The sequence below is a fragment of the Penicillium hordei genome (genome assembly GCF_028827395.1).
Source record: "Penicillium hordei strain IBT 12815 chromosome Unknown utg000003l_segment0_segment0, whole genome shotgun sequence".
NCBI lineage: Eukaryota > Fungi > Ascomycota > Eurotiomycetes > Eurotiales > Aspergillaceae > Penicillium > Penicillium hordei.
The window spans coordinates 1,408,310-1,426,560 of record NW_026623144.1 but is presented as its reverse complement, the minus strand read 5'-3'; the positions used below and the strand labels follow the sequence as shown (position 1 = coordinate 1,426,560).

At 49.0% G+C, this 18,251-nt stretch overlaps 7 protein-coding genes across 7 annotated transcripts; all 7 read left to right on the top strand.

Moving 5' to 3' along the window:
* Nucleotides 1-518: 518 nt before the first annotated feature.
* N7537_005784 (putative chromatin assembly factor 1 subunit A) lies at nucleotides 519-2,559 on the top strand (the record flags this gene model as incomplete). The annotated part of the gene is made up of 3 exons (XM_056896841.1): nucleotides 519-1,211; nucleotides 1,268-2,385; nucleotides 2,460-2,559. 3 exons carry the CDS (start codon nucleotides 519-521, stop codon nucleotides 2,557-2,559), a joined length of 1,911 nt encoding a protein of 636 aa, XP_056752626.1.
* Nucleotides 2,560-3,649: 1,090 nt separating this feature from the next.
* N7537_005783 (uncharacterized protein) lies at nucleotides 3,650-8,302 on the top strand (the record flags this gene model as incomplete). The annotated part of the gene is made up of 3 exons (XM_056896840.1): nucleotides 3,650-4,903; nucleotides 4,969-5,078; nucleotides 5,137-8,302. The coding sequence occupies 3 exons, from the start codon at nucleotides 3,650-3,652 to the stop codon at nucleotides 8,300-8,302; spliced, it is 4,530 nt and encodes a 1,509-aa protein (XP_056752625.1).
* Nucleotides 8,303-9,220: 918 nt separating this feature from the next.
* Nucleotides 9,221-10,265, top strand: N7537_005782 (PP1-complex regulatory subunit GLC8; the record flags this gene model as incomplete). Its single annotated transcript, XM_056896839.1, has 3 exons — nucleotides 9,221-9,287; nucleotides 9,373-10,096; nucleotides 10,157-10,265. 3 exons carry the CDS (start codon nucleotides 9,221-9,223, stop codon nucleotides 10,263-10,265), a joined length of 900 nt encoding a protein of 299 aa, XP_056752624.1.
* An 816-nt stretch (nucleotides 10,266-11,081) lies between these two features.
* N7537_005781 (uncharacterized protein) lies at nucleotides 11,082-12,773 on the top strand (the record flags this gene model as incomplete). The annotated part of the gene is made up of 5 exons (XM_056896838.1): nucleotides 11,082-11,193; nucleotides 11,253-11,498; nucleotides 11,561-12,376; nucleotides 12,448-12,621; nucleotides 12,670-12,773. The coding sequence occupies 5 exons, from the start codon at nucleotides 11,082-11,084 to the stop codon at nucleotides 12,771-12,773; spliced, it is 1,452 nt and encodes a 483-aa protein (XP_056752623.1).
* A 1,830-nt stretch (nucleotides 12,774-14,603) lies between these two features.
* On the top strand, nucleotides 14,604-16,026 carry sfh5 (CRAL/TRIO domain protein; the record flags this gene model as incomplete). Its single annotated transcript, XM_056896837.1, has 2 exons — nucleotides 14,604-15,268; nucleotides 15,327-16,026. The coding sequence occupies 2 exons, from the start codon at nucleotides 14,604-14,606 to the stop codon at nucleotides 16,024-16,026; spliced, it is 1,365 nt and encodes a 454-aa protein (XP_056752622.1).
* A 27-nt stretch (nucleotides 16,027-16,053) lies between these two features.
* Nucleotides 16,054-16,456, top strand: N7537_005779 (uncharacterized protein; the record flags this gene model as incomplete). Its single annotated transcript, XM_056896836.1, has 2 exons — nucleotides 16,054-16,109; nucleotides 16,309-16,456. 2 exons carry the CDS (start codon nucleotides 16,054-16,056, stop codon nucleotides 16,454-16,456), a joined length of 204 nt encoding a protein of 67 aa, XP_056752621.1.
* A 126-nt stretch (nucleotides 16,457-16,582) lies between these two features.
* N7537_005778 (TATA-binding protein-associated factor TAF6) lies at nucleotides 16,583-18,031 on the top strand (the record flags this gene model as incomplete). The annotated part of the gene is made up of 3 exons (XM_056896835.1): nucleotides 16,583-16,952; nucleotides 17,014-17,432; nucleotides 17,492-18,031. The coding sequence occupies 3 exons, from the start codon at nucleotides 16,583-16,585 to the stop codon at nucleotides 18,029-18,031; spliced, it is 1,329 nt and encodes a 442-aa protein (XP_056752620.1).
* Nucleotides 18,032-18,251: the final 220 nt, after the last annotated feature.

Genomic DNA, 18,251 nt, shown 5'->3' with positions numbered 1-18,251 from the left:
AACCACTAGTAGTAGCAAAGGGATTTGGACAAGTTGAAAATATTGAAGTACAAAGCACCAAAGGCACTACGTATTGATCTTGGATGTCCAAAATGATGCCATAAATACTACCTGGACCGCAGAATAGTCCAGGAATGTTGGGCAGAGAGCACATATAGTGGTTACATAATCACACACGTGCTTATCGGTCGCGGCGCGAAACGATTAACGCGTCCCAGTCTTGGCCCAACTGTCACTACTCTACTCCGTACGTTCATAAAACAGCGAAGTCGATACCCTGTGATTGACGATCAGTTGTCTAATTTGACCGACGTCCGTTGTTTGTCTCTCCCCGGGTCGCGCTTTCCCTTGGACGACACGACCTGAACCACCCATGAACTGAAGTCGCGATCTATCACACGACAACCTGTCCCCATTCCCCCCTTCCCTCACCACCTACACTCCTAAGACTTCAACCTCTTAACCAGGTCTTTCCAACCACTCTGCAGTCAATGGTACCCAGTACATCTCTATCTCCGATGCAGTCGGGCCCGTCATTTCCTGCATCACCTTCATCCGGTTCCCGAAAGCGCTCAATTCACGAGGTTGATGATGCCAAACCCCCCTCGCCAAATGCGAAGCGACCGTTGACCGAGTTCGCTGGCGAAAACCAAGAAAATCGCGATCCGTCTCTCTCCTCCCAACCTGACAACACTACTTCCCCGCCAGTTGAAATCAAGCGTAATCTTCCACCTCCCCCCTCGGTCGAAATCGTGATGAGACGGACACCACGTAAACAAAATGAAGCCGTTGCCTGGGGATTAACATCCCCAGGCACCAATGCTGCTTCCAATCCTGAGCCTGATACCCCGGCCTCTAAGAAACGCAAGGTAGTCTCTGCTGGCACAGATCCCAAGCAACAAGAAAAAGAAGCCAAAGAGCGCCAGAAGGCTGAGGAGAGGGCGAAGAAGGAAGAGGAGAAGCTAAAGAAAGAGGAAGAGAAGGCTAGGAGGGAAGAAGAAAAGCGCCTAAAAGCGGAGGAAAAGAAGAAGCGCGATGCCGAGCGCGATGAGGAGAAACGACACAGAGAGGAAGAAAAGCGGAAAAAGGATGCTCAACGTGAAGAGGAGCGTAAGCAGCGTGATGAAAAGAAAAAGGCAAAGGAGGACGAAAAGGCCGCCAGAGAAGAAGAGAAGCGCAAAAAGGACGAGGAGAAGGAGAAGAAGACCCGAGTAAGTGTCATCCACAATCGTCCTAACAGGAAGACGCCCATATACTAATGATTCAGTCACAAATGAAACTGAACTCCTTCTTCGCCAAACCACCGGTACCTTCCGCTCCATCAGGACAGGTGATCACCGCCCCTTCGCCTAAGAAGGCATCTGCCACAACCGATTGCTCTCACGAAACTCATGTCGTGCAATCAGAGTATGAGCGAGAGTTTCCTGCTTTCTTTCTGCAATCTCATACAGTCGTGGCACCTCCCCATCGGTTTGAACGTGACTCAGAGGCCCTCAAACACGTACGGGAAACGATCGATGCAAGTCTACGCAATGACGAAGTCCCAGCCCAAACACATCCGTTCCGTCCATCGGAACTCTTTCAAATAATCCCCTTCCGTCGTGGGCGTCAGCCAACGAGCTCTGTCAAGGACATACTATTGCAGTTACAAAGGTCCGATGATCCGGCTGAGCCTCAAACCCAGAGCATAGTACAATCTTCGAGGCTACAAGAACTTCTTCGCAAGGTTACGATGAAGTCTCTCAAATTTGGCGAGGACATCCGCCCTCCCTATCAGGGAACTTATACCCGCCCCGTGTCCGAGTCATCCACGAGAAGACTTGCGCGAAGTCCCTATCTCCGGGGGCTGCCGGATACCGATTATGATTATGATTCCGAGGCGGAATGGGAAGAACCCGAAGAAGGTGAAGAGCTGGACTCTGAAGAAGAAGACGAAGGCAGTGATGAGGGCGAAGATGATCTCGAGGGTTTCCTAGATGACGAGGACGATGCTCTTGCCGAAGGCAAACGTCGTCTCATTGTTGGTGATCTCGAACCTGTCTCTACTGGAATTAAGTGGGCTACGAATGGAGTCGAGCCTGAAATGGAGGTCTACCAGATGCGGACTATATCCGATGCGGTCAAGTTCCCCATCGACCCCTTCTCGACTGCATACTGGGAGAAACCCAAGCCTATGGATCCAGTACCTGCGAAGGCGCGACCCGCGACAGCCATAGACGGCTTCCTTGTTCCTACAGTTCCTAGAGCAGTGGCGGCAAACAATACTTTACCTCCCACATCAAAAGCGAAACGGCCATTCCCACCAGACCAACTCGCTGAATTCAAGGAAGCAGTTGAAGGCAGCGATCTCAGTAAGATTGGGTTGGTCGAGATCTTGAAGAAACGGTTGGTTCCCACGATATCCTCTTTTTTTTTTTTTTTTGTTTTGTTAGAGTATATGCTAATCCAGACGTATCTAGATTCCCCAAGGTATCCAAGGATACACTCAAAGCCACCCTTGACCAGGTAGCTGCTCGTGTCGGACAAAAAGAAGTTGACAAGAAATGGGTTTGTCGGTGATAGTATGGTGGATTTCCCTACACGAGTACCTATGAACGGAGTTTGGGTGTACCTAAGCATTTGTAATATCATTATGAACGATTCACCCCATCATGATCCAACATATTTGCTTTTTGGTTTTAAGAGTCGGGGTATCCCGGGTTAACTGCATGAAATAAATGTTGGTTTCGTAGTAAGATGTATATAAGCCAGGACAACATCCTTGCATGTGAGCAAGTTGCCACTCTATGACATGGTAATCGTATTTCCTTAGATCTTAGACTCAAGTGGTAATTTAATAGGCCATCAGATTCTATACTTATGTTGTACATATGTGTAAAATAGTCGAACACGTAAGAGAGAGAGAGAGATGTACACGTCTATAAAATCTGAGGGGCGCATGAGGGGCGCATGGACACCTCATTCCTGCACTGCCAACGCATCGTCTCGTTGTACTCGGTACCTGATCCTTTTACCTTATTAGCGTATTTCTTACAAGTCTCTTCTACTTGGCTTTTAGCACTTTTGTAGTCTGCAACTGTCCGTTTCGAGGGTTCCTTTTTGCTCTCTCTCTCTCTATTATAAACCCTTGTTTTATACTCCGGGTTTCACTAGTTATTTTTACTTTGATTTTAAACCCCCATCTCCCCTCCTTGTTTTGATTTTTATCCTCTCTTTTCCCCCGCCTTTTTCTTCCCACACATTCATCCTGGAAGCCAACAGTTCATCCGATCGAGTGCATCGTCACTCTGAGAACCTGGGTTTCGTTTCAGAATGCGATAGGAATTCGTCGGCTAGGGGGGGTTTTGCGACTGTCTGTTAATGGCAAGATGGTAGAACACCAAGAGGATCATTATTCCTCTTTGCATTCTACAACCAGTACGTCATTATATTTATTTTCTGCGCTTTTCTCCCTTATATGGGGTTGGGACTTTGAAAGAGGGGTGCTCCTATCGTTATACCCCCTTGTTATGATTGCAGCCCAATCTAACCAGCTTCAGCCGAGCAAATACCTGATTTCCCCAAGGTTATTACACCATGTGACTTGTCGCATCGGGCGCAAGATCCCGCATCTGTGCCTTTACCTCCTTCACCTCCGAGTTCGCCAGCCATGTCCGCACTTGAATCTCCGTTGAACGTGGGGCCAGGTGAGTTGGGTGGCTCGGCCCGTGCCAGTCCCAAGGTAGAAGCCGCTCCTTCCAACGGACACACTCCCCGGCCCGCGACGGCTTCTATCCCTGTACCAGTGGAAGATGTCCCCCAAATATCATTTGAGGATTTTGCCACTCGTTGTCACCAGAACCAGCGCAAGCAGGCCCAAAGGAAGCGATTGGAGAAGCGCCTGCGTGCCACTAAGGTGTCTATCGGCATCTCTGCGCGTATGGCTCGTGTCGGGCTGACTGCACAGCGAGGTCTTGTCGAAGCTCTCCGCCATGATGACAAGGCCAGTTTCGTTGCTCTTTACCATACCCTCCAAGACCTTCAGGAATCATGCTCTTCACCTGCTTCCAGCGATGGCCAGACAGATTCCGTGGACGGGGACTCATCCTTGGGAACTGACATTGGCCGTTTCCCGGATTTCCTTCATCAGCTGAGCCCTCAATCCCGGACGGACTTTTTGGAGATTTTGCGGCTGGTCCGTTCCGATCCCCAGTTTTTGGTCGACCGGCTACAAAGCCTGTCTTCGGCCCAATTGGCTGTTTTTACTTCTCCTGCCACTGCTTTGGATACCAATGATCCCGCGTTCCCTTCTACATCCCGGGCTCGGGTCCAATCTTTCTTAAACAGGAGCCAATCCCAATCCACGGCTTTCAAGGACCATGCATATGCCTTTGAGAGAACTGACCCGCTATCTATACTTCTTTTTAACGTTTTTGCCGCTCCTTTGGATCCAGAGACACCTGAATCCCGCTTGCGTATGGAAGTGTGGTCATCCGTCTGCGCTCAACTAATCTCTAGCGGAAGTAGTAGATACTATCCTCTTATCGGCCAGATCCTTTCTTCTTGGACCACCGGCAGCACTTGGAAAGCCCGTCCCAAATTTGAACTCTACCTAATGGACATTTTACAAACCGGTGCTTTTCTCCTAGAGCCTATAGCCACACCCCCTGGACTTGATTTTGCCATGGATTCCCTGGATCCCATGCGAACGGATGTTGCAGAGGAATTCTTTGCTTCTGCCGTGGATGACTTATTCCGTGTACTTGATGACCCAGATGGCGGTTTTCCTCATGCCGTGCTACAGTTCGCAAAGGCCGTTTTGCGCAAGCTGGATAATCCCGAAACCCGCAGTCGCTTCTTGGAATTTTTATTCCTCCAGTGGTTCTTTTCAAAGTTCCTCTATCGCGCATTGACGTATCCTGAGGTATATGAGCCTCTAGCCCTTGGTGAACTCGCAAAGCTGACTATAATCTGCTTTTGCTGTAATAGACCCACGGTCTTCTCTTAGACTTCCATATCAGAAAGGATGCCCGTGAGAAATTGCTGAACCAAGTTGGGCACCGTGCCTACGCTCAAGTATTTGCTGTTTTGCGTTCAATGTACGTTATCCTAGCTTGAACTCTCTGCGGTTTTCGACACTTTGCTGATATCTTCAAGGCATCATTTCTCAATCCCCCGTCCAATGATCAAGGGCCGTGTTGAAAACATGCTCGCCCGGTTCAATAACACGATGCCGCCGGAGGCATCGATTGACCCTTCTACTCCCTCTTTACAGGCACCACTTCCTCGTCGACGAAAGGCTCCTTCAACTTTCTTGATGATGTCTGCCTTGGATGTTCTCACACTCCTAGACACTCTTTTCCAACAGACACCCTCTTCTTTGCATTCCTCGCCAGCCTCTGCTGGTGTTCATTCTTGGCCATCCAGTCCGCCGCCATCTATAAACCTTCGACCAGACTCACTGGGGGATTCTGCATTCGCTCGTTTCAAGCACAACACAAGTTCAAAACCTACGTCACATAATGGTTCCATATTCTCAGTGGAGACTCAGCCTATCCTAGCACCGGAAAATAGCCTGTCTGAAAAGGCCGCTCGCATTCAATTTGAGCTAACTGATTTAGATCACCCTAATGAGCGGTTGAGCTTAGAGCATCCCTCAGACGAGCATTGGACGATCTTCTCAGTTGCAGCAGACGGTCATGGCTTAACTTGGAGCCTCCTCCCTGATAGTAGATATGAAACGTCCAAAGGCCCGATAATTGAAAGTGAAGATGACGCAAACTCCACGACGCTAGGACTGGAGGAAAATCATGAAGCATTACAGACAGCAATCATTCGACTTATCAAAGAGAACCGCATTCAAGACACGGGTGATGATTATGGGTTGCTTTCACAGAACACCACGCAGCCAGCTGCCATGACCTTAAAGCAGCGGTTCAACGAAGCGATGTTCTGCTGCCATCATGAATCTGATTTTGTTGGCGCACACTACTGGTGGAATGCTTCACAGCAGCTTGGACAACGAGGAACGCCTAGCTCATCGAGGACCACGGACGATTCGTGGATCCTGGGCCCGATGCATGAGAATTACACTCGTTCACTGATTCAATCACGAGGTGTCATTGAGCGGTGCGAGAGTGAATTTGTGTCTCTCGATCACACCCTCCGCCGACTCCAAACTCAAGTCAAAGACATGACGGTCACATTTTGCAAGATCCGAGACAAGATGTGGTACATGAACGACGTCAAGAACTCTATTAGATATGAGGAGGCTAAACACGTGGCTATGGCTTTGAAAACGATGGTCTACTCAGCCCGACTCTTCAACCAATTTCCCGAAGAACAGCGTTCTCGTTACGGGGCAAGGTCTTTGGGTGGCTCCTTGTTCCAGAAACCCGAAGTGCAAGTTATGAACATGATGAAAGCACCCAGTAGCCAAGGTGGACCGAATAAGCTGTCTGACGAGCAAGTCGAGCTGACTCAGAAATGGCTGTCGCACAACGGAATCGACAATTTCTGCAAGGGAGAAGAAAGAATTCATCGATTCTGTTACGAGGTCCGAATGAGCATCAATAAACTGGTGGGTGAAACGATGAGCGAGACGCCGGTGTTATGGGCAAGTGAACTTTTCCAGACAGAGCGCTCAAAGTTTGAGGGTTATGGCTCTCGCACATTCCCTGGAATGTCCATGCCTAGTACTCCTCGGCCCTCGACGACCACAAGCGAGGACACAAATTCTGCTGCCCACTTCTATGGTGCCAATATGCCTATGCCTGATCCTATGTCTCGTCTTTCTCAAGATACCCCATCATTGGGTCGCAAGCCCTCTATCCAAAGCATAACCTCCGATAAATGGAAGCCTCAGCGTGACTTGCCTTCAATTGACATGTGCTCTATCGGAGGTTCACCTGGCCGTGCCGCTTCGACATCTACCGGTGACACCTATAGTACATTTTGGTCTGCGCCCCAGCGGCACCCTATGTATGCCGCAAGCGCGTCGAGCGTGTACTCGCGACCTCCATCTATGTTCAGTGAGACCGCAACCCGTCAGCCCCGTCGTGTTGAACGCAAGACACACGGGAAGGCGGTGTTCATGGATGGTTTGAGACAGACACTGACTAGTCTGCTTTTGAGCGATTTGGGCTCTCCAGTATGGAGTTGTGGTAGTGAAACCGACGCCTGGTTTACCAATGCGCTGGACCAGAAACGCATTCAGGTGGAAATGCGCCGACGAGCTGCTGTTCAGAAGTTTTACGTAGATTATGAAGAACGTTCCAAACATCTTGGTCAGCAGCGTGGTTCATTGAAAGGTCGCCGGAGCAGTTCTCTGGACAACCTGCGCGAAGCTCAACACAAAGCCCCTCGTGTCGAGGTACCGCAAGCGTTTTCGGAATCGAACGGGCAGTCAGCTTTTTCATACAAGGCAGTCTTCCACCGGCTGATCGAAGTCTTCTCGCGTCATGGAAATCCCTTTGTAAAGCTCAACGCGTTGCGGGACCTGCGTTCGTTGGTGGTTGCGTCGCTCATTTCGCCCCCAGATGCCAATTCCTCCACTACTCACAGCTCTTCCCCGGGAGAAGGTGACAGGATACGGAGCAGTCCTCAACTCCATCGGGCCAGTCGCCACAGTTTCTCTGAGGTTCGTTCCAACAACCTACCACAGATGGACCCAGTGCTACCGTCTTCTTCTCCTCCCGAGTCAGTGACATATGGCTCCCGACGATCTGACTACTCCACTCCTTCGGAAGCACAAATTGTAGCAACCTTGCGCGATCTGATCCTAGAAGTGAAGCCGAAGACCCTTTTCAGGGATTTGCAGTTTATCTCAGCCTTCGTCCCAGGGGATCAGCTAAACAAGACGGACCGCGGGACAGCATTCCTCCAATTCGGTCTGGCCGCACTAAGCCTCAAAGAAGAGATCTGCCACAGCATGGTCGAGATCGCCGACCGAATCGTCTTCCAGGAGCTCTCCCGTCGCCATCCCCCCTTCGCCTCAGACTTCCAATCCCGCCCCGGCCATGCCATCCAAGATGCAGCGGGAATGTGGATCATCACTGCTAAAGAGGGTAACCCAGTCGCACAGCGCGAACTTGCAATCCTTTATCTGACTCACCCGGAGCTTCTCCCGCGCGTGACACTCCCTCTGACCCTCCCGCGGGATACTTTCAAGGCGGAGATGATGTATCGACGAGGCAAGGACTCTAAGTCAGACCCGCAGAGTATGTGTTTGGCGCTGCACTGGATGCAGCTGTCGGCCAGTGGTGGCGATACTCTTGCTCGGAATAGACTTCGTGAGCGTGAGGAGTTTGACTCCATTGCTTGAGGGAGACGTTTCTGGTCTTGTTGTGTGTTGTCTCTTTCATTCTTTTCCTCGCTGGCTCGATCTTTTCTTTTTCCTTTTTCTTTCTCACGTTCACTTTCACTTTTTCTTTTCCTATCTTCTACATCATGATTATTACGTCCTTGCATATATATCCATATACCCCCGTTCGGGCGATCTAGTTGGGTGTTTTTTTAAGGCATTCGTGGACTTTGGGACTCTTGCCTCGGGTTTCTGTATGGGCTTGGCTCTGGAACATGACTGGCGTTCTTGAATATATTGAAAGACTGGGCGCTTTGCTCTCTTGCTCTTAGTTTAATATTATATTTCCTTATATTTCCTTGCTTATCCATAAAAGTAATATCCGTATCTCTCTATACTAAATATATATTGCTCCTTGTGAAGATCAAGGCATAATCGTTACGCACTGGTAGGTTTATAAGTTGTTTTCAAGACTAGCATAGGCCTCAAGTAGGTGACACCTGGATAGCCTTACAATATGACGTCCAACCTCCTACCATCAATCTGATAAACGTTAGCTAAGCTGGATTTCACGTCGGGTAGATGATCGGGCCGACGTCATCGAGTGGATTTGCACCCCCACCACTTGACCTTATATTCTTTTCTTTGCTTCAACTCGTGACTATTCCAAGCTTGTGAGCTGACTCTTATCCGTCTGAGTCAGGGTCATTTCGATTCATCCGTTTTCCCCCGTACCAACCACATCAGCCGGTGCTCAGCCTCTTTTATTTTCTCGGATTGCAGCTGAGCAAAACTTTGAGGCCTGTGATATAATCAAAATAAAACAGGCCACACCCTCTTGATTTCCCTGATTTCCCCGCCTTTGGAAATCAGACTTCTTATTACATCGTCCACTTGCAAATCGGGCGACACCCGGTCTTTCCCAACTACTATCCCACCATGACTACCGCACCACACATGCCGGCCAAGGCGCACAGCTCCGAGGATGTGCACCATCGGCCAAAAGGTGAGTTCAAGCTACATCAGCACCAAACAGTGATCAAAAGCAACGATGGGATCTGACCAAGTAAATTCTTTCATCAACTAAACAGGTATCCTCAAGAACTCCAACTCTTTCCAAGGCGCCGCCGCTCCGATGGCACCCATTTCCCCACCCTCCGTTCCAGCCATCCCCGAGCCCGAGGAGACCAAGGAAATCACCATCCAGAACACCCTACAGAACGCAGGCCGTCGACGATCCTCATCCACCACCCGCCGGGGCTCTAACTCGCGCCGACAGTCGTTAGCTAGCGCCTATGACGAAAATGAGCCGCGTTTAAAATGGGACGAAGCAAACCTGTACCTGGCCGAGCAGGAGAAGACGGCGAAGATGAAGATCGACGAACCCAAGACTCCTTACGCGCCCCACTACGACCCCAGCGAAGATGATGAGCAGATACGGCTCGACGAGGCACAGGAAAGCTTAATCGATGCGCAGGGCATTGTCGTCGATGAGCTGGACAAGTCGGCGAAACCCACCCAGCACCGGAAGGGTGTGTCAGAGGATGAAATACCTGACCTGGAGCTCGGCGAACCTGAGGAAAACATGCAGGACATCCCTAAGGACGACCCTCGTGTCTTCCGTGACCGAAGCATGAGCACAGACTCGCACAAGAGCGAGAAACATGTTCATGTCGGAGTGGAGGATGTAAATGGCGCCGAGGCGCCTGAGCATGACCCGCTCTTGACGACTGAAGAGGCTCGCGCGAAGCACGCTCATTTCGAGCAGCAGCGTAAGAGGCATTATGAGATGAGGAATATCAAGGAGCTACTTGCGTATGTTAATCCTGGTCTAGTTTTGCTACTTTGGTTTTATGAGCTAATTTTAATATCTAGCCATCCCGAGGATTTGGATGAGGAGATGGAAGATACCGACGAGTCGGAGCATGGTCACCCGCCCTCTATGCCTCAAATGCCTGAGCGGTTCCGCAACAACGCACTATAGAGATATTCTGGCTTCCTGGCCCCTTTTATGGAATTTCCCTGTGCTTTTGTGCTTTTGTGCTTTCGTATCCTTGGGTCTAGTTCTTTCCCTTACGGCGATCCTAGTTGATTTCAGATTGCCGTCGCACCAGTCTCTCCTGTTTTCTATTCTATGTTCTCTTCGTGTATATTCCCCCAGTGCCATCCCCCTCTACCGGGATTTTTATTCTTGCTCATTTCCTAGTCTGGGTTTCCACTCAGCAGGTGATCGCTTCGCTCTAGACTGTGGTCTACCCCCTTGTGGCTCTTGAATTCACGGGAAATGATACATGATTTGTTTACCGAGCCTCATATACATATAACGCGTCGTAACTCTTTTTTTGGTCTAAATAAGCTCTGAAGATTTGAAGATCACTCCTGGGCTTGTCCTACGCAGATAAAGGCAAAAATAAGTATGTTTCCCGTGTTACTAGACAACTCCCAGGGTCTTTATAATACTACATACCAACCAAGATTTGTAATTTAAGAATGGCCAGATCACAATTGGGATTCAATGGGTATTCGCCAGAACTACTGGGCACCAATGCAGTTCACATTGGTCGAAAGGGGGGAAAAGCAATCATAACATTGCATCTGCAGCCAGTTTATGGAGTACAACAACGGAGTACTCCGTACTGGTGTCTCATTAGTTGTTTGGCTTGGAGCAAATATGGGCCATCTTACATATATTTTGCATGCATCTTCCCCTCGTTCCAACTTTTTGAAATTTTTTTTTTTTTTACTTTTTTTTGTTGGTTGACCCAGAACCGCCGTACAATTGATATACCAGGCCTTCGAGATGTTTCCTTTGCCGGATACTAGGAAACAGGTCTTATGGCGAACATGGGGATATCGCTGGCGCTCGTCAGATACATTTATTCTCAGCAGCATGTCCATGGCATTATTCACAGGTTCGTGATTACAGTGAAGAGATTGGATGTTAGCTGATGACGGGAACTGCTTTCTCTAGATGAAATGCTCTTCGCCTTCATGGTGCCACTGCTCCCTCATATTTTCGAGAACCGCCTAGGGCTAGACACATCCCTTACTCAGCGATTGACTTCCATATTTCTAGTTGAAGGGGCATTGATTTCTATTATCTCCAGCCCATTTATCGGGGATATAGCTGACCGAGCCAGCTCTAAGAAGGTTCTACTACTAGTGTTGCTGGTACTGACGCTGATCAGCGTATTATGTCTATCAATCACTACATCCCGTGAGTCTTTGTTTTGTATACTGTGTATCGCACTACCTCCTATTGTACTAACTCATTTGCAGTAATCTGGCTCTTCGTCGGTCGCTTCTTCCAATGCATCGTCAGTAACGCATTATACATCGTCAGCATGGCCACAATGGCCGAGAACATCGGCTCAGAACACATGGGCAAGATAGCAGGTCTGAGCTCAACCCTCACAGCAGCTGGAACATGCTCTGGTCCTGTCATTGCTGGATTCCTCTTCGGAATTGGAGGATATTGGACAGCATGGGCTGGCGCGGCTCTATTTCTCGTCGTGGATATCATCATGCGTCTACTCATGATCGAAAAACCGCAGAAACGTCGCGATACCGCTTGTCGCAGTCGCAATGGATCTATATCCACCGAAGAACATATACCTTCATCTGAAACAGAACCGCTTCTCGATGAAGACCAGTCATCAACTACCGAGGAAATCGGCGGTTGGCGCTTTTACGTCTGCCTTTTCCGCCAACGTTGCTTTACGGCGGGTATTGCTTGTTATTTTGTCTTTGCCCTGTTTATTGCCAGTTTCGAGTCTACGATTGCGATGCATGCCCGGTCCGCTTTTGGTTGGGGTGTTTTCCCGGTCGGCCTTTTGTTCGCGTCCATACAGGGCCCCGGGATGATTTTGGCTCCTCTTGTTGGGCTGTTGAAAGATCGGGTGGGTTCGAGGGTTCCCACTACCATTGGGTTTATCTCTGTTGCGCCTTTTCTTTGGTTTCTTGGTGTCGCTGGCGATGAGCGCTTTCCGTGGGCTACTTTGGGAAATAGAGGGAAGATCATCTACGGGGTCTGTACCACTATAATTGGGTGTTTTACGTGCTTGCTCATGGGGGTTGGGACGATGGAAGCAACTGGTAAGTTTGAGATGTTATTGCTGAGAGCTGGAGTACTGACGCGTGTTTGTGTTTTTTGTTTCTTTTTGCAGCAACCGTTGATGAGTTGGAGGACTTGTATCCTGGCATATTCGGTCCCTATGGCGGGTATTCTCGTGCTGTTGCAATCACAAATATGAGTTGGATGTCTGGTCTACTAGTGGGACCCATCTTGGCTGGATTTATGGTTGAAAAATTGGGGTATTTTGAGCTGCAGTGTGTGCTTGGTAAGTTATTTATATCGCCGGCTGGCTTCCCACTCTAATGGTGTATAGTGGTCATTTCCTTGCTGGCTAGTATCAACGCTGCCTTGAACCTCGGTTCAACCACTCGTCAAAAGAAAGAGTGTGATAGTGACTTCGGGACTGATGAACTCTAACTGCTAGGCATTCAAGAGAATACAAAATACACGGTAATAATATTGATTCAGCTTGTTTAGCGAACACGTTCAGTCTGCATAAGAACCCATTTATAGGATCAGACAGCCGCCGGAAACATGCGAACAGGTGTAACTCGCAATAATTGGGTCTACGGGGTATCCCATACATTGCTGGCCTCTGCACTTTGTCAATTCCTTCATCTCTTTGGCCAATGTGCTTCCGAATATGCAAGCTGAAGGTTTCGGTCACATCTGCCTGCGTCCGTTTCCGAACAGGTGGCTTGGCTGAAGCTGACTGCATAGAGTTTTGCTCCATTGTGTACGGAGTACGGAGACTCCGTACGGTTACCATTATCAAGTTCTATTTAGGAATTTAGTTCAAATTTAATATGATTCCAAAGGAATATATTTTGTTAGTAGGGGTCTATAGACACGTCAAGATATATACTACAACGTGAAGTTATTTCATTAAAGAGTGGAAGACGCTAAGTGCTAGACACTATAAAATCCGAACAAAATCCTAATTTCTTGTACAATATTTCTAACCATCCATAAGAAAGTCCATAGTGAAGTTATTGAATGCGTGAATGAAAGTAGGTCTTATGCAATGGTAGCGCGCGAGACTTCCAGTCCTGTTTTGCTTGGAAATCATGCTGAAAGGTCCTCTTTATGCTCCTTATGTAGGTGGATTCTTTGGGTATTTCGAGAGGTGAAGGGAGCCAAGGAAGATTTAAGTGTTTCTAAAATAAACATTTTGTTCAACTTATTGGTTAGTGGTATGTCGGCCGAGGATATCGTAAAGATGCTTCCCCAGGTTTCTCGATTATAACAAGATTCATGGTGCACCTAACGTGTTGCTTGGACGGTTCCTGGGAGGAGCTGGTATATGATTAAATCTGGTGGAGAGGCCTGGTTATATTTTTGCTCGCATAAGCCGTACAAGTGTATTCCATCACACCTCATCGTGTCTTCGATGTTAATGGCCTATGATGTTGATAATGTCCTAAAATGGTAATCTTATATTGAACTTCCAATGTTCGTCATGAAAGTAGAATACAACTTTGGAAGAATCGCAATGATCCCCTCTTTCGCTGGAGAATTTGATAGTAGCTTCCATACATATCGATATTTTCCCTATAAAGGCTCAGAGTTTGCTGGATAGCTGTTAACTCAGAGCATCCCACTTGAATGTATCGCGTAGATAATGTTATTTTGAAATCTACCAAGCCATTTACAGTAGATGCTAACAAGGAATCTGAGCTGGGACTTACAGTACTAAAGTGACAAATAACTCTAAGCTACTCTTCGTCGTCTTGAATATAGATCTAGGAGGTATGCTACGAAGTTGGATAGAAACCCATGTAGTATAACAAGTGTGGGGCCTAGTATAGTAGGGGTAGATAATACTTCGCAAATGTGATATGTCTACCCTGTACTTGACTCAAAAATATATGAATAGTTATGAGATGGTTGAAGCTATTGAAATTATTGAAAGCCATGCGAGGTGTGCATAATGATGGGCTAAGAACAATTTATAGCTCTCATACGTAACGGTTGCTTTCCAAACCAAGTACAACATTGAGATTCACACGTTCCAGCTTAAAAATATAGAACAAAAAGATAGGAAACCCCTTAGAAAAAAATAAAAATAGATTGCAGGTGGATGTGATATATCATGAAACAACGAAATATAGCTCCAGGGCTGACAGGTGGGGGGGATTGATAAGTGGTCCGATTATTGACAAGGCAACTGCCCCCCCCCCCCTTGTGAATTTAAAACCCCCTATTTCCTCTAACCTCAACACACCCTCACTTTTGATCCTATCGATCATGCCGGACACTGCTGATCAGAATACGCCCGTTGCGCCCGTTGCGCCCGTTGCGCCCGTTGCGCCCGCTGTTCCTGAGAAACCCGAGGAAACCGTCGAAGTAGTCGATAAGCCCGTGGAAACTCCCGTGACTGCTGCCGAAAACACCGAACAGACTGCAGCCAAAGATGAACCTGCCAGTGACCTAGTCAAGGAGGGCGTAGCTTCAAATGAGGCTACTGTCGCTACCACTGCCATTACAGAGTCCGAAGCGGCAAAGCCCGAAGAACCCAAGGTTGAGAAGCCAGCCTACCTGAGCAAGAACCCGGCGTTGAGCGAGTTGTTCAACCGCCTGCCAACAATCCTCGGAAACATTGGTCACACTGAGATGTGGGGAGTGCCCCTCAAGGACAGCGATGATATTCCCACCGTCAACGTGTTGATCAAGTTCCTGCGCGCAAACGAAGGCAATGCCAAAGCCGCCGAGACCCAGCTCAGCAAGGCGCTCCAGTGGCGCAAGGACGTGAACCCGCTAGCATTGGCAGAGTCCGCAAAATACAGCGCCGCCAAATTTGAAGGCTTGGGATACCTGACCACCTATGAGGAGAACGGACGGCCCTTGGTGTTTACCTGGAACATCTACGGAGCCGTGAAGGATATCAGTGCGACATTCGCGGATACAGATGAGTGAGTACCCAGCATGAAATGTTACGTTACAATTGAAATCAATGCTAACTGGCCGCAGATTCGTCCAGTGGCGCGCCGCTCTCATGGAGCTCGCTGTGCAGGACCTGAAGATGACAGATGCCACCGAGGTCATTGAGTACGATGGCGAGGATCCCTACCAAATGATCCAAGTGCACGATTACCTGAATGTAAAGTTCTTCCGTATGGATCCATCTGTCCGTGCCGCAACAAAGAAGGTCATCGAAGTGTTCGCTACGGCATACCCAGAGCTCCTGAGTGAGAAGTTCTTCGTCAACGTTCCCGCTATCATGGGCTGGATGTTCACCGCCATGAAGTTTATCCTCAGCCGGAACACCACACGCAAGTTCCACCCGATCACGAACGGCGCCAATCTGGCTCGGGAGTTCTCTGCTTCGATTGCCGAAAAAATCCCTAAAGTCTATGGTGGCAAGGGCCCGGAGCTGAAGGAGAATGCTAGGTTCATCCCACTGGTCGAGGACAAGGAACAGGAGACCAAGGACAAGGGCAAGTCTCCCGAGCAGCCTACTATTGCTGAGCCCGTAAAGGAGACGGCGGTTGCGAAGGAAGAACCCCCCAAGACGGAGGCTGTGAAGGAACCCAAGGAGGAGGCGCCATCGAAGGAAGAAACTCCTAAGGTGGAGGCAGCCCAGGAGGAGACTGCTAAGGAGCCCGCCAAAGCAGATGTTCCCAAGGCTGAATCTTTGAAGGAAGAACCTGCGAAGGATGGAGCCCAGTAGATCGGTATTTGGCTGGTGCTTTCTGTTATGATACCCGGAGGAGCAGTAAATAACACTCCCCGCTCTTGTGTACCTGGTTTCAGGTGATTGGTGTGCTCTCTCAAGATGCACTGTATTGTTAGTACCTAATTATTAGCCATATCTAATTTTATTATTATCGGTTTGTGACCATAGTCAAGATTCGAAAGTATCTCGATGTAGACTGTGCCCAGGTAGGGCAGCTTATACGGGTGACTGTAGAACCACTCGCGCAACTCTTATCGGCAAGCTTTCATCTTCTAGGCGGTGCTTGTTTTATTCCTTCTATTCATTGGGACTTGCCGCGTTTCATCCATCATTTAAACGAAATACCGACTCAATAGAAAGGGGCTGTTATTGTCTAATCTGTGGATCCGCTGGCGGTGGCCTCAGAATGCGACTCGCCTTCTAAACCTCATCTGCCACCTCGTCCTTCGCACTTCACTTCACTTTTCGCGATAGCGCAATAACTATCTAAACCTGAATTTATCCCGATCTTTCCCTCACATACCTTCATTCCAGACTACGCCCTTCCACCATGTCTGTCTGGAACCCCGATAACATCCGCGACGTCGCCGAATCCGTCGGTATCCTCAACCTCAATAACGATGTGACCGAGAATCTCGCCCGGGATGTCGAATATCGAGTTGCGCAGGTGCTTGAGGAAGCGCTGAAGTGTATGCGCCACTGTAAGCGCACGGTTCTTACGACCCAAGACATCGCGCTGGCCTTGCGCAACCTGGACGTGGAGCCATTGTATGGCTACGACTCGACCCGTCCGTTGAAGTTCGGCGAAGCCTCTCTAGGACCTGGTCAGCCGCTGTTCTACGTCGAAGATGAGGAGGTTGACTTTGAGAAGTTGATCAACGCACCTCTGCCAAAAGTTCCCCGCGAAGTCTCCTTCACTGGTAAGTGGATACTACCCTTCTCTACTTGGATGTGCTGTCCATTTACTAACGTCTATTCTAGCCCACTGGTTGGCTGTCGAAGGTGTGCAACCCTCAATCCCTCAAAACCCAACTGCAGCCGATTCCCGCAACCTTGAACTGGTCTCGAAGGGTCCGAATGCGAACTCCACACTGGCGGCAATCAGTGGCACAGGCGATGTGGCTGTCAAGCCATTGGTCAAGCATGTGCTTTCGAGGGAACTCCAGCTCTACTTTGAAAAAGTCTGCAGTGCCTTTTTGCACGAAACAAGCGAGGATTATCGCACCTCCGGGTATTCCAGCCTTCGCGAGGACCCAGGTCTGCACCAGCTAGTGCCATACTTTGTCCAATTCATTGCCGAGAAGGTCACGCACAGTCTCAAGAATGTTTTCGTTCTTAATCAGGTGATGCACATGGCCGAGGCGCTGGTCCAGAACCAGTCACTTTACGTGGACCCCTACGTGAGTAGACCCCCCCCCCCCCACCTTGGAAGCACATTTCTAGACGCTAACCGCACCAGATCGCATCCCTCGTACCATCCATTCTTACCTGCCTCATTGGTCGACAGCTTGGTGGAACTGCGGATGTCGTGGAGTCCTTCGCTCTGCGGGATATGGCCGCTTCTCTCCTCAGCCTCATCGCCAAAAAGTACTCCCATTCGTCGCACATGCTCAAGCCTCGACTCGTGCGCTCCTGTCTGAAGACCTTCCTAGACCCTTCAAAGCCATTCGGTGCTCACTATGGTGCCGTCATTGGACTGCAATCTGTCGGCGGCTCTGAAGTAATCCGAGTCCTCGTCATTCCCAATCTGCACGAATATACCAAACTTCTCAGCGATGGCTTGGACGATGCTGCCCGTCGGCCAGCTGCAGACCGAGTTCTGAATGCACTTGTGGCTGTGTTGGCCTCGCTGCGTGGTAGCCAACCATTTTTGACCAATGGCCATACTGTCACAGACGATCTCCGCTCTAGATTGGTTGACAAGGTCGGTGATATCATTGCGGCAAGGATTGTGGAGGCTGGTGAGGTGCAGTTAGCACATATCATTTTGGAAGCATGAATGGCTTTCTCAGTTTTATGCATGATATCTCTCGGGTGCTTTTTGCAAATGAGATCGCGATGAAACCATTTGTTCATGCGACATGGCGTTATCTCGGGCGTTGGTTCAGGGACTATGGATACCTAGGTAGACATATTCAGATATTCAGGCTCTGGATAGGTTTTTTTTTTTAATTACATGACACAGCCATTGATCATTGTGTTTCATATGGTAATAACTC